Source organism: Dipodomys merriami, unplaced genomic scaffold (genome assembly GCF_024711535.1).
Source record: "Dipodomys merriami isolate MVZ:Mamm:240054 unplaced genomic scaffold, mDipMer1.0.p SCAF_143, whole genome shotgun sequence".
Taxonomy (NCBI): Eukaryota; Metazoa; Chordata; class Mammalia; order Rodentia; family Heteromyidae; genus Dipodomys; species Dipodomys merriami.
The window spans coordinates 905,633-920,583 of NW_027202749.1; the positions used below are offsets into that span (position 1 = coordinate 905,633).

Below are 14,951 nucleotides of genomic sequence, written 5' to 3' on the forward strand. Positions count from 1 at the left end.
AAGGTGCTTTTTATTTTTTTCAACATCATTCCATACAAAAGCAATAGAAATGCAAGTTTTGACAAGTTTACAATTGAATACCTGAACAGAAAATCTATACACATTATCATTTACAGCAATTTTACATGGTAAATTAACTGGTCTTATGAAATATGTTCTAAATATGTTCTAAATGCCTTAACTCTTGATATTAAGATCTTGCAACTATTTACAAGTTCCAAATTAAGACTGCATAGCTAATATAAAACCCACTAATTTAACAAGTCGATTTAACTGACTTTTCAGAGCTCTGTGGGGGGGGGGGGGGGGGGGGGCGCGGGATTACAAGGCCAGAAAATAGTCTTCAAAATCACTGTAACTGTCTGACTCAGAATTGTCAGATACCTGTAAAAGAAACTGACTCCAGACTGGTCCCATGAATACATGGTTCAATCAGCAAGCAACCCATATGACAAGAGGCAACTTGAAATCTAAGACACTTAAGGAAACCAGATGAAGTACGCTTGGCAGTCTGACAGACAACATTAGCATTAGATTTGTTGCAATATTAGTTCCTGGTTCGATTTGCCTTGGCTTTAACTCCATTTACAATTTAAAACATGCGAAACATACTATAAATAAAAATTAACATTTCTTAAAAAAATAAGGCAAAAATAACAAGTGATCATGAGATAATGAACTATTAACAGACCATTAAGTACAAATGCACACACAGCACATGCTTCTCCAGCCTTGACCTGGCCAGGGGGAGGAAACTTTCTCATGGTGGCTGCCAGATGGCAGTTAGCTCATGGCTGAGAATTCTTTCAAGGGTTCAGTTAAACAAGCTTCTAAATCAAATTCATCCTCCACTTGACAGTCCAGATGTCTAACTTTGGTAGGTGTGCCAGAATACACATCCTAGAAAACAGAAGCATGGGTCATGTCTATATCCATCAGATACACAGGTTTTTTCTGTATGTGTTTGTGTGTATAGGCATTCATGCATGTGTCAGTTCTGGGGCTTGAACTCAGGGCCTGAACACTGTTCCTGAGCTTTTTGCTCAAGGTGAGCACTCTACCACTTGAGCCACAGCTCCTCTGCCTACTCTTTGGTGATTAACTGGAATTAAGAGTTTCGTGGATTTTCCTGCCTAGACTGGCTTCTAATTGGGATCCTCAGATGGCAGCCTCCTCAGTAGCTAGTATTACAGGCATGAACTACCGGCACTTGGCTTCTACATTTGCTTTTAATGATTCGTAGCCCAGGTTGACTCTCTTGCCTGAGGGACTTCAGTACATGTTTAGATATCCAAGAATATGGCAGGGCCAAAACAAACTGATCATGACCAATGACAGTCCCATGAACACAAAAATATAACAGAACAATTCAAAATATTAGCTAACTGATGCTCATGCCTGGAGGTTTCAAATTCCTACTTAGTTAACTAAGTAGGAATTAACCCTGTCAATTACAAACTAGCAAGCATCGATGGCTCAAATCTATAATCCTAGCTACTTAGGAGGCTGAGATCTGAGGATCAAGGTTCTGAAGCCAGCCCAGTCAGGAAAGTCTGTGAGACTCATCTCCAATTAACCACCAAAAACAAAGCCAGAAATGGAGTTGTGGCTCAAATGGTAGAGCAACTAGCCTTAAGTGGAAAAGGCTAAATAAAGGACAGAACTAGCACAACAAAAAACAGTTACAGAGCATGAACACCAATAGAGGACAATACACAGTGTTGGCAGCACTGCAGACTCACTCAGAGCAGTTTCAGTGCCCACACACGTGTGCTGATACAAAGGCTTGAGTTCAGAGCTTTGCACTCTCAGCTTTTTCTGTTCAAGGCTGGCACATTGCTACTTACAGCCACATTTCTACTCCTGGCTTTCTGCTGGCTAATTAGATAAGGGCCTAGATTGGATTTGTTTCCCTGGACTGGCTTCAAACTTGATCCTCAGATCTCAGCCTTCTGAGTAGCCAAGATTACAGAAGTGAGCCTCCAGTGTCCAGCAGTCTTTTTCCCATCCCACAGTGAAGAATGATCCCAGGACTTGCACAAGACTTCTCACACTGAGCTACAACCCTTAGCTCTTTCTATCTTCAGAGGGTCTTACAAGTTGCCAGATAGGCCTCAAACTTGTCAATTACCTCTTAGCCTCCTAAGTAGCTAGAATTACAAGTGTATTAGCACCACGACCAACAACTTACCAGTCTTTAAAACATGACGAGACAGGCACCTTCCTTAAGAGAGAAGCATCTTGCTATGTCTACACTGGACATTTGTTTAACTGACACTGCCACAACAGTTGACACTGACACAACAGTGGCATGCAAATGTCAACAAGCCTAAAGGACAAGCACTGGGTTCCCCAAGAGTAATACAGTAGGAAGAAAAGTTCAGATATGATTCAGGAACTTACAGACAGCACTAACAACAACAAAGACTTATGCTTTTTAGTCTTTTTACCTGCTTTTTCACTTATGCTACTTAGATATGCCCACATGGAAATACTGTATTGTTTCCCTTATAAAATAGCAAGTTTTTCATTATAAATTGCACACATATATAAGTCTTAAAGAATGTGTTCCTGGACACTAACTACAGAATTAAAGAGATGAGGCAATTTTTTTTTTGGGGGGGGGACGGAGGTGGGGGAGGTCAGTCATGGGGGCTGAACTCTGGACATGGGCACTGTTGCTGAGCTCTTCAGCTCAAGGAAAGAGCTCTACCATTTGAGCCACAGCACCACTTCCAGTTTTCTGCCCAGGCTGGCTTTGAACTGCAATCCTCAGATCTCAGCCTCCTGAGTAGCTAGGATTACAGGTGTGAGCCACCAACACCCTCGAGACTCCTATCTCTAATTAAGCACCAGAAAACCAGAAGTGGCACTATGGCTCAAGTGGTAGAGTGCTAGTTGAGCTGAAAAGCTCAGGGACAGCACCCAGGCCCCAGAATTCAAGACCCACGACCACCAACAGCAACAAAAAAAGGCTCCTACACTACCAGCCCACCAGAAGGAACCATGCATGGCTTACAAGTGGGCACTAATAAGTGAATATGGAGGTGCTAGATGCAGGAAAAAGGCCTTTTACTACCAAATGAAAATGTTAGAGACTCATTAGTTGGGCTGAATCAAATGCCTAACTAAAAGTCGCTCTCTCAGAATTCAATCTTAGGATCAACCTGACATCACAATGATGGGAAACAGAACCCCTTTTCCATAAGCATCAGCATCAGAATCTAACATCAGTATGTTAAGTGGCATATGCTCCCAACAATTAATTTGCCTAAAACATCCAGGCTGAGAAATATAACAATAAACTACTTACAAAGTTATCCTGTGAGCTTGTTTGGGATTCAGAGCTGCTTTCTATGGATTCTGTCTCCATTTCTCCGAGGTCTACAGGGTGTCTGTGAAACAAAATCCAACAGGCATCAAAGTTACCAGAGTTTGAGAGCCAAGAAACTCAGTAGTGAGACTCTTGCCAATACAAGCCTTCTCACTGAAAACAACCTTATCTACAAAGTACTATAGAGACCTCTAAGTTCCCCAGGGTCAGTCTTCAGTGCTTCCTGACCCCTACACTCCACCCTGCTCAATCAATCCAACACAGAAAGCAGACAGTAATCAAAGGCAAAGATTTGCCTATCACAGTATGCCAAGATCTGCCATTCTCAACAGTGGTGGAATCGTATGTTCACATCCACAAGTAGTATCGATATCACAAGCCCAATTTTGGAGAAGAAATCAAACACTTCAACAAATCTTATTACATATACTTTTCCAATTTCCCTTTCAGATAATGGTACAATAGTGTGCATATTGGGCAGGGGGGAATCCGTAAAGCCAATCTTGGAAAGCCATGTTAAAAACATTAATTCCAGGGCTGGGAAGGTGGCTCAGTGGTAGAGCGCTTGCCTTGCATGCATGAGGCCCTGGGTTCGATTCCTCAGCACCACATAAGCAAAAAGAAAAAAAGCCGGAAGTGGTGCTGTGGCTCAAGTGGTAGAGCACTAGCCTTGAGCTGAAGAGCTGAGGGACAGTCCCCAGGCCCAGAGTTCAGGCCCCACGACTGGACCAAAAACAAAAAAAAAAAAAACATTAATTCCAGCACACAGGTTTCTAATAAATTTCCCAGCACAAAGGCACTCAAATATGTGCTCAATGAATATGTCTGAGGAAGCAAAAGGTCTGGACCAGAAGTTGCCAGGAGATTAAAAAAAAACAAAAAACAGAAGAGCAGAGCAGAGAACCATACTACTCTCACTTCCAGTTGAGTACCAATTCTGAACATGTAGCAAAAGTTCAGATATACAGTATTTTCAACTAGGCACATGTTTAAAACCCAGTGGGGGGCTGGGAAGGTAGCTCAGTGGTAGAGTGCATGCCTTGCAAGCATGAGGCCCTGGGTTCGATTCCTCAGCACCACATAAACAGAAAAAGCCGGAAGTGGCGCTGTGGCTCCAGTGGTAGAGCACTAGCCTTGAGCTGAAGAGCTGAGGGACAGCGCCCAGACCAGAGTTCAGGCCCCATGACCAGCAAAAAAAAAAAAAAAAAAAAAACCCAGTGGGAAAGCCAGTGGCTCACACCCTAATCCTAGCTTCTCAGGAGCCTGACATCTGAGGATCAAGATTTTGTATTTTTTTTTTTTTTTTGTCAGTCGTGGGGAAGATCATGATTCTAAGCCTGAGCAGTCAAATCTGTGAGACTCTTGTCTCCAATTAACCATCAAAAAAGCCATTAAAGCTGGGTGCTGGTGACTCACGCCTGTAATCTTGGCTACTCAGGAGGCTGAGATCTGAGGATCACAGTTCAAAACCAGCCCGGGCAGAAAAGTCCATGAGACTCTCATCTCCAATAAACCACTAGAAAACCAGAAGTGGCGCTGTGGCTCAAGTGGTAGAGCACTTGCCTTGAGCTGAAGAGCTGAGGGACTGTTCAAGCCCAGAGTTCAAGCCCCACGACCGACACACAAAAAAAAGCCATTAAATGGAATGTGGTTCAAATGGCAAGAGCACTAGCCTTGAGCAAAAAAGTACAGGGACAATGCCCAGGCCCTAAGTTCAAGCCCCAAGACCAGCATACACGTGCCTGAGTGCATACACATGCACCTGCATACACAAAGGGAAATAGTTTTTTTTTTTTAAAAAGCCCTCCTTTTCATTAAAATTGGACCTTTTCAGCCCGGCACCAGTGCCTATAATCCTAGCTACTCAGGAGGCTGATAAGGATCATGGTTGGAAGCCTGCCTAGGCAATATGTGAGACTCCTGTTTTCTACTTAGCCACCAAAAAACCTGAAAGTGGACCTATGGCTCAAGTGTTTCAACGCCTTGAGCAAAAAAACTCAGGGACACCACCCAGGGCCTGAGATCAAGTCCCAGGACCACCATTTAGAAAAGTCTCATAGTTAACTATGACTCAAATACTTTTCAGGATATTTATCTTTTAGGGTTTTTTTCCTTATTCAAGTCTTAGACTTGAACTCAGGACTTAGGCGCTATCCATGAGCTTTGCTCAAGACTAGAGCTCTAACACTTGGGCCACAGCTCCACTTCCTGCTTCTTGGCAGTTAATTGGAGCTAAGAGTCTCACAGACTAGTAGCTAGGATTACAGATACGACCAACACCAGGTGGCTTACGATGTTTATCTTTTAAACCAAGTAAGCTAAGCCAGTTGCCAGTGGCTCATGCTTGTAAATCTATTTACTTGGGAAGCTGAGATTGGGAAGATTTCTGTGCAAGGAGAGCCTAGGCAGAAAAGTTCTTGAGACCCCTTTTCTCAACCCATAGCTAGACATGGTGGCACATGCCTGTGATCCCAATAATGACAAGGTAGATTATGGCTCAAATTACCTGTGAAAAACAGGGCTGGAGGTATAGTTCAGCATCAACTGCAAAGCAAAGCTGTGAGTTCAACCTCCTGGTACTACCTGCGCCCCAACCACCCCCTACCCGCCCCCCCCCCCCCCCCCCGACACACACGCCTGTCATCCTATCTTGAGAAGGCAGAGACAGGAGATCAAGGCTCAATACAGCCCAGGCAAAAGTCTGAGATTCCATCTCAACCAAGGGCAGAGCAAATGTGGTAGCTCATGCTTTAGAAATCCCAGTGGTGATGGTGGGGGGAGGGGAGGACTGCAATTTGAAGACAGGCCTGGCTTGGTCTGGCAGTAAAGTCTGTGAGATTCTCATCTCCAAAAAGGCCAAAATAAAACCAGAAGTGCAGCTGTGGCTCAATTCAAGTCTGTGAGACCCTTATCTCCAATTAACTACCAAAAAAGTCATTAAGTGGAGCTGTGGCTCAAACACCAGCCTTGAGCTCAAAGCTAAAGGACAGTGTTCAGGCCCTGAGTTAAAGCCCCAATACTGGCACAAGGAAACACACACACACACACACACACACACAAAACCAGGGGACAGAATGGCTCAAGTGGTAGATCACCTGCCTTATACAAGAGACCCCAAATTCAACCTTACTACTACCACCTTAGACAAAACCATTATGACTTACTGAGCTCTCTACTGAACTCTAGACTTACTGAGCTCTCTTTTCTAGCTCCAGAAGGTAAATCTAACCCAGAATTCTCCCACCATCCTACATATGCGTGTGCACCTACCTCTGCACACATACACGTATACACATATACACACATACACATACAAAACCAAGAGCTGGCTGCTGTTTCTGATAACTTCTAGGATGACCTGTTACAAGTGACACACAGTTGTTTCAATATGTCAACAAGAGAAGAATGAAAATAAACACATACATGTCTTGCAAATCACATCCTTCTTCAGCTGGAGGGTCCCAAAAATGCAGTGCCACCTTCCAGAGTTTGATCTGCTGGTCCCAAGACCGCCGGGAATACTTCTTAAATTTGTTGGGAGTCTTAGGATGGACACCAGGTTGTCGAAGGTGTCTATAAGAAAAGAGCAGGATCAGTAGTTAGAAGGCTAAGCAATCTAGAACTATGGCTCAAGTGGTAGAGTGTCAGCCTTGAGTAAAAAAGATAAAGAGACAGAGCTCAGGCCTTGAATTCAAGCCTCAGTACTGGCACAAAAAAGAGGGAAGGGGTGACATTGTCTAAAATGACATATACTCTCTACATGACTTATGTAATTGTAACCCTTCTGTACATCACCCTTATAATAATTTAAAAAGTTAAAGAAAAAAATTTTAGGGGCTAGCTGGGCGCTGGTGGCTCACGCCTGTAATCCTAGCTACTCAGGAGGCTGAGATCTGAGGATCGCGGTTCAAAGCCAGCCCGGGCAGGAGAGACCGTGAGACTCCTATCTCCAATAAACCACCAGAAAACTGGAAGTGGCGCTGTAGCTCAAGTGGTAGAGCGCTCGCCTTGAGCTGAAGAGCTGAGGGACAACGCCCAGGCCCAGAGTTCAAGCTCCACGACCGACAAAAAAAAAAAAAAAAAAAAAAAAAAAAAAATTTTAGGGGCTGGGAAGGTGGCTCAGTGGTAGAACGCTTGCCTTGCATGCATGAGGCCCTGGGCTTGATTCCTCAGCACCACATGAGCAAAAAGAAAAAAAGCCGGAAGTGGCGCTGTGGCTCAAGTGGTAGAGCACTAGCCTTGAGCTGAGGGACAGCGACCAGGCCCAGAGTTCAGGCCCCATGACCGGACCCCAAAAAAAAAAAAAAAAAAGAGAAAAGAAAAAAATGTTAATCAGTGACAGTCTCCAAAATGAAAACGACTTCTTCAGGGCTACAGGCATTGCTCATGTAGGTACCAAGCCCTGGTTCAAGGTCCAAAACTACCCCACAAAAAATAATTAAAATCAATGCCACTTTACCAGTAATGGCATGTCTACAAACCCAGAATTCAGTAGGCTGAAGCAAGAGGACCATTAGTTTTGAGGCAGCCTGGGCTAAGACCCTAACTTAAGGACGCTCTATGTTTGAACCTTACTCTTCTTTTACAGTCTATGCACTCAATCTTGCAAAGCAGTAAGATCCAGAAAATGATCCCAGATCTCAGCCTCTTAAGTAGCTAGGATCACAGGCATTGAGCCACCAGTGCCACCTCCTGAGATTCTTTTTTTTTTTTTTTTTGTCGGTCGTGGGGCTTGAACTCTGGGCCTGGGCGCTATCCTTCAGCTCTTCAGCTCAAGGCGAGCGCTCTACCACTTGAGCTACAGCGCCACTTCCGGTTTTCTGGTGGTTTATTTGAGATAGGAGTCTCACGGCCTCGTCTCTCCTGCCCAGGCTGGCTTTGAACCGCGATCCTCAGATCTCAGCCTCCTGAGTAGCTAGGATTACAGGTGTGAGCCACCAGCGCCCAGCTTCCTGAGATTCTTATCTCCAATTAATCACCAGAAAACTGGAGGTAGAGCTACGGACACAGGAAAAGTGGTAAACTGCTAGTCGAGCAAAAAAAGCTCAGGGACAGCACCCAGGCCCTGAGTTCAAGCCCCAAAACACTACAACCCCCATACCTCCACCCCCAACACACACACAAACACACAAAGGGTGACACCAATTTTCTCTCCAATTATCTTTAAGGTTCTTTTGCTGTGTATTTTGATAACTGTATATAATTGTTGTGTCCTAAGAATGAAATGTTAAGCCGGGCGCTGGTGGCTCACGCCTGTCATCCTAGCTACTCAGGAGGCTGAGATCTGAGGGTCATGGTTCAAAGCCAGCCCAGGCAGGAGAGAGACCCGTGAGACTCCCATCCCCAATAAACCACCAGAAAACCGGAAGTGGCGCTGTAGCTCAAGTGGTAGAGCACTAGCCTTGAGCTGAAGAGCTGAGGGACAGCGCCCAGGCCCAGAGTTCAAGCCTCATGACCGACCAAAAAAAAGATTGAAATGTTATATAACACCTGGCATTAATGGCTCATTCATGTAATTCTAGCTACTCAGAAGACTGAGTTCTAAGCATGGGGGTTCAGAGCCACCAAGAAAGCCCATCAGACTTATCTCTAATTAATCAACAAAAAGCATCAAGTAGAGCTGTGGTAAAGTGATATAACACTCAGCTTGAGCAAAAAAGCTCTGAGATAACACACAAAACCCTGAGTTCAAAACCTAAAACGGGCGTGCACACAAGCAGGAATACACTATCTTCACATCTGATTTTGCATACAGACTCTTGTCTTGTTTTGCACTTAAGCTCCTGTGAGTCTCTAATAAATTAAGATACTTCCTGACAGGTTTGTCTCATATAAACAACTCCTCACAAGTGCAATGCCACAGGGCTGGTTCAGAACGTCCAATGAGATGATACCTGGGGACCTCTTTAATATAGCGATCATAGGCAATGGTGTTTTTTCCATAGTTGATTTGCTTCTGTCTTCTCATCAAGACACATTCATCTGTCTCAACATCAGCCGGCACTGCAGATGTGGACTCCTTTGAATCAGAACTGCAAAATCCAATATACAACAAATACAATTATTTCAAGTCAGTGAAGAAGAGACTCACCAATAAATGCTACTGGGATAATCAGATTTCTCAATCACAATTTCTCTCATTAGAAAATTACAAAGAAATATTTGCACAGCAAATACCTTCCTGAGGATGATTTTCTCTCTCTCCCAAAGTCATTGATGAGGAGTTTTCTTTTATATCTGAGAACAAAATAATTGCTGTTTTTAAAAACATTAAAAAAAAAAAAAAAAAAGCACAATGTTTCCAAGAGCTAAAAGCTGACAGGAATGAAGGCTTTTTTTTTTTTTTTTTTGTTTTGTTGGTCGCAGGGTTGAACTCTGGGCTTGGGCGCTGTCCCTCAGCTCTTCAGCTCAAGGCAAGCGCTCTACCACTTGAGCCACAGTGCCACTTCCGGTTTTCTAGTGGTTTATTGGAGATAAGATTCTCACGGACTTTCCTGCCCGGGCTGGCTTTGAACCGTGATTCTCAGATCTCAGCCTCCTGAGTAGCTAGGATTACAGACATGAGCCACTGGGGCCTGGCTAGGAATGAAGGCTTTTTGAGTACTGTGGTTTGGGTTATTTTTAACAATTCCCAAATTGTTTTATTTTTATAAGATAAAAGATTATTTGCCAAGATCATAATAGCCTGTTTAAAGCAAACCAGTTAGGAGCAAACTGCTTTTGTGCCTTCATACACCACATCTTATGTCCTAGAAAGATTCCCCAGGGAAGAAGAAATCCTAAGAATGCTAGGAGACCTAAATATCTAAGAGGACAGCTAATCCTGCTTCCCTTAATACCATGAGGAACACGAATTGATAAAGAGATCTTGTGCCATCTGCCAGTCACTTGACAACTATAGAAAAGTTCCTGACTAGCATATGTGAAGGAGGGAGGGGGGGAAGTTAAAGACAGAAAAGAGGGGTCAAGCAAGCAAGCAAACCAGCCCCCTGATGGGTCTCTGCATTCCATGGCACCACTTCTAACCTAACTCCACTGAAGGATTGTCCCTAAGGGTAGTCCTCAAACTGAGAGCAGACTCACTTGGAAGGCTTAGCAGAATGACTAGGCCCCACTCACAAGGAGCACCTTCTTCCCAAGAGGTACTGATGCTACTAGTCTGGTTTTTATCACCCATGAGGGACTAGACATCAAATTCAAAGCTAATGCACTGCAGGCAAATGCTCTACCACTGAACTACAACCTCTGATCCTAGAAACCAATTTTTTCTTTTTAATCACTATCAAAGACAAAACTAGGATTTAGTATGTAATTGGGCCATTTGGGAAGGAACCAAAAAAATCAGAAAACATTTCAAGGTGGTCCAAAATGGGTACCTTGCAATTTCTTTGTTAACTCTGGTCCTCATTTCATCTTCTTCAACTGCACCTGCCCAATCTGAACATCTAGTACGGGGCTTAGGGCCTTCAGGAGTGGTAAAGCTACAATAAAGTAAAAATGCACATTTGAACCATTCATCGGATTACTTTCAGTTTCCTTTCAAATTATTTAGAAAATAATCACAAACTGTTTAAGCAAATACCAAGGAAGTAGACTTTGCTTTACACTTTTTCTTTTAACTTCACTGAGTTTGGGCATTCTTAAAGCCTTTCTGACTTCATTAGACAACCCCTACTCACCTGCCCCGGTTCAGTCTCATTAAACAGGGACACAGCCCACTGACTATAACTAGGTCTGTTTTTTCAGGACTTAAAAAGATTTTTAACACAGGATTAGTATAAAGAACAGTGACCAACATACAGTGGCCCCAGGGTTTACCTTTTAGATGCTCAAAAGTCAGAACATGGGCTATATTCATCACAACTACCATAAAGATGTAAAAAAAAAAAAAAGATGTGAATGTAGCGTCAAGTGTCCTTGCTGCATTACAAAGCATAATGGTACATCCCCTACAGCTAGGCTAAATTTCAATCTAATCCAGGAATTTAGTTCTACTTCAAAGTCAAGCAACTGTTTGAGGGTTTTTTGGGGTGAGGGGGGTAGGTTGGCATTTGAACCCCACCTGGGTGCTATCTACCACTTTGAGCCACAGCTCCCCTTCCAGCTTTTTGGTGGTTAATATGAGTCTCATAGACATTTCCTGCCCAGACTGGCATCAAATTGTGATCCTCAGATCTCGGCCTCCAGAATAGCTAGGATTATAGGCGTGAGCCACCAGCACTCAGCTGAAAGAAAATCTTTAGCCACAATCAAGCAATTTAGCCACAGGTGATGTCATACACTTGCAACCTCAGCACTCAAGAGGCTGAGGCAGGCTGGACTCCAGTGGCTCAAGCGTGTAATCCTAGCTACCAGGGGTCTGGATCTGAGGATTGTGGTTCAAACCCAGCCCAAGCAGGAAAGTACGTGAGACTCTTATCTCCAATCAACTATCAAAAAGCCAGAAATGGCGCTGTGGCCGAGTATTTACTCTGAGCACAAAAGCTCAGAGACAGCACCCAGGCCCTGAGTTCAAGACCCTGACAAAGACTGAGTCAGGAAGATCATGAGTTTGAGGCCGGCATGGGTTACTTAATAAGAGACTATCTCAGGGATGGGAAGGTGGCTCAGTGGTAGAGTGCTTGCCTTGCATGCATGAGGCCCTGGGTTCGATTCCTCAGCACCACATAAACAGAAAAAAAAGCCAGAAGTGGCACTGTGGCTGAGGGACAGTGCCGAGGCCCAGAGCTCAGACTCCACGACTGGACAAAAATATAAATGAGTAAATAAATGAGACTATCTCAAGCCAACAAGTTTTCTAAAAGAAAAATAAAAGTTATTCCCACTACTTGAAAACTCAGAACTTCAGGTCAGGACTGGGAAGGTGGCTCAGTGGTAGAGTGCTTGCCTAGCATGCATCAAGCCCTAGGTTCAATTCCTCAATACCACATACACAGAAAAAGCCAGAAGGAGCGCTGTGGCTCAAGTGGTAGAGTGCTAGTTTTAAACAAAAGAAGCTCAAGGACAGTGCCCAGGCCCTGAGTTCGAACCCCAGGGATGGAGAAAAAGAAAAAGCCAACTTGAGGCCAAAACTTCTGGCAATTAAAATTGCTAACCTGATTTCTGCTTGCAGACTAGATGTAAATATACGTAGATTGCATTATTCCTCCCCATTTTCCTATTAGACACCACCAGTCCATCAAAACTAAATTCACTACAACAAATAAACTTTATGTAGTCTAACCGACTCAAATGGTGTGCTTTGAAAACACAGCTGCAGTAACAAATGAATAAATACTTCACGTAACTTTTTTCCTTCAGACATAGCACACAGAAACATACACTGGATTTCTAAAGTAAATTTCCAGGTAATTGTAGTGGTGCAATTCTAATCCCTGCTCTATGGAGGCCGAAGCAGTAGGATCAAGAAGCTGGCCTGCACTGCAAAGACCTTGTCCCAGTAAGCCAAAAAAAAAAAAAAAAAGTATTTTAAAGTAAGCTTTATATGAAATCTTTAAAAGTAAAGCTGATCCAACAATTGTGTAACCAGTGGAGAGTGAAGCCATGGAGCTGGGAATGTGGCTTAGTGGTAGAGTGCTTGCCTAGCATGTAGGAAGTCCTGGGCTTGAGTCCTCAGTACTATATAAACAGAAAAAGCCAGAAATGGTGCTGTGGCTCAAGGGGCACAGAATGCTAGCCTTGAGCAAAAGAAGTCCAGCGACAGTGCCCAGGCCTTGAGTTCAAGCCCCAGAGTTGCCCCCTACCCCCCTCCCCGAAAAGTGTAGCCACAAGAAAGTGTAGCCAGGGCTGGAGCACCCCACTCGGTACCAGGAGTTCTGCTCTAGACCTCCTCACAACAGAGGCCGGCCTACTTCTACCTTGATAACCTGGTTCTTAGGCACTTGCAGCGTTCCTGCCTCTTCACAGCCTGCACGAACATGTGCAGATACGGAGGGTTCAGGTCAGCAAGCTCCCTGCACCCCACCAGGCACAGGCAAGGACAAAGCCTGGAGTAGAAGCGCTCCTGCCATAAAGGAATGAGGCTGGGGCACGCCAGCTGTGAGAGAGCTGGGCCCAATCGGGGCCCTTCCACTCTCAGTCCGCCTCTCTACCGCAGCCCGCAGCCGATCCTCTCCACGGTCGGCACCGGCCTTAAGGCCCCCAACTGCCCACAAGCCCTGCACCCCAAACCTTGAGTGGCCCACGTCCTCAGCGGCCCCGTCTGGCTAGGCCCGCCCGGCGTCCACGGAGCCCGGCGACAGCCACTCAGAACCAGCGCCGGCTAGCCCATCCCCTCCTCAGCCCTCCACTAGGGCCCGCGCGACAATGGTCACCCGACTCCCTCCCCGCCCCGGCCTTGCCGGGCCCCGCGCCCCCCGCTCCCGAGTGCCCGCCGCGCCCCGGGTCCCCTCGGCCCGGGTCCCCTCAGCCCGGGTCCCCTCGGCCCCGGGTCCCCGCCCGCCCCGGCGGCCCCTCACCCCGGCGGCCCCTCACCCCGGCGGCCCCTCGGCCCCGGCGGCCCCTCGGCCCCGGGTCCCCTCAGCCCCGGGTCCCCGCCCGCCCCGGCGGCCCCTCGGCCCGGGTCCCCTCGGCCCCGGGTCCCCTCAGCCCCGGGTCCCCGCCCGCCCCGGCGGCCCCTCACCCCGGCGGCCCCTCACCCCGGGTCCCCTCGGCCCGGGTCCCCGCCCGCCCCGGCGGCCCCTCACCCCGGGTCCCCGCCCGCCCCTCGGCCCCGGGTCCCCTCAGCCCCGGGTCCCCGCCCGCCCCGGCGGCCCCTCGGCCCCGGCGGCCCCTCGGCCCCGGGTCCCCTCAGCCCCGGGTCCCCGCCCGCCCCGGCGGCCCCTCCCGGACCCACCTCTGGGGTCTGCGGTCCGCGGCCGGGAGTTCGCCCTCCTCGGCGTCTTCGGGCCTTCGGTGCCTCCCGTCGGCCCTGCGCTTGCGTCCAAGGCTCCATCTCCCGGAAGACAGCGGACTGCGAAGAGACGGCGGTGAGCGGGCGGTCCCCGGCGCGAGGCCCCCCGCCCGGCCCGGGCCTGCCCCTCGCACGCCCGCCCCGCGAACCCCGCCACGGACGCCCCACAGGACGACGACGGCCGCGTGGCCGGCTCACCTGGCACCGCCCTCGCGGCAGCTCTCAAACCGGGGCGGGCTTCGCGGCCGGCAGGCCATGGCGGCGGCGTCAGGGAGGAGGACGACGGCGGAGGAGGAGGACGCGGACACCTCGGCGCGGCGCTGAGGGCTCCGCGCGCGCCCCGCCCTAACCGCCCTTAAGTAGGCGGCGGCCACGCCCCCAACCGCCTTAGGCGGGCGGAGGCCACGCCCCCGGAGCTCCCGCGCGCGGGACGGGCCAGGCGGGGGAGGGGCGCGGCCTGGCTGCGCGCGCCTCGCGGGCGAGAGAGGGGAAGGGGAGGCTGGCGGACGTGTCAGGCCTTAATCCAGGGACGGCGCCGTTCAGATCTGCCACCTGCGCTGCGGCCCGACGTCGTCAGCTCCGCGGCGGGAGGCATAAGGACCGGAAGCCCCTCCGCCACGAGGGGGGATGGGGGGGGCAAAGAGACGGCCGCCGCGGCCACTCAGCGCTGATTGGCTGCACGCTCCCAGGCAGCGTGTGTTGGCGGGTTTCTGCGCGCGCGCGCCC

At 47.8% G+C, this 14,951-nt stretch overlaps 1 protein-coding gene across 2 annotated transcripts; it reads right to left on the reverse strand.

Annotated features, from left to right (window-relative positions):
* Slbp (stem-loop histone mRNA binding protein) lies at positions 1–14,587 on the reverse strand. 2 transcript variants are annotated; one of them, XM_070021668.1, is made up of 8 exons: positions 14,424–14,587; positions 14,169–14,285; positions 10,711–10,815; positions 9,512–9,571; positions 9,229–9,366; positions 6,758–6,907; positions 3,314–3,395; positions 1–900 (listed from the first exon to the last, which is right to left on the reverse strand). In XM_070021668.1, the coding sequence occupies exons 1-8, from the start codon at positions 14,480–14,482 to the stop codon at positions 784–786; spliced, it is 828 nt and encodes a 275-aa protein (XP_069877769.1). In that variant the 5' UTR covers positions 14,483–14,587; the 3' UTR covers positions 1–783. The 2 variants fall into 2 exon arrangements, with proteins under 2 accessions (XP_069877769.1, XP_069877770.1); XM_070021669.1 differs by lacking the exon at positions 10,711–10,815 and having other exon boundaries at positions 14,424–14,586.
* Positions 14,588–14,951: the final 364 nt, after the last annotated feature.

Excerpts from the sequence above, each read along its gene's own strand:
- Slbp (XM_070021668.1), bottom strand. The coding sequence starts at position 14,482 with ATGGCCTGCCGGCCGCGAAGCCCGCCCCGGTTTGAGAGCTGCCGCGAG. Across the intron at positions 14,286-14,423 it reads TGCCGCGAGGGCGGTGCCAG|TCCGCTGTCTTCCGGGAGAT; the intron begins GTGAGCCGGCCA and ends GTCTCTTCGCAG. Across the intron at positions 10,816-14,168 it reads GCGGACCGCAGACCCCAGAG|CTTTACCACTCCTGAAGGCC; the intron begins GTGGGTCCGGGA and ends ACTTTATTGTAG.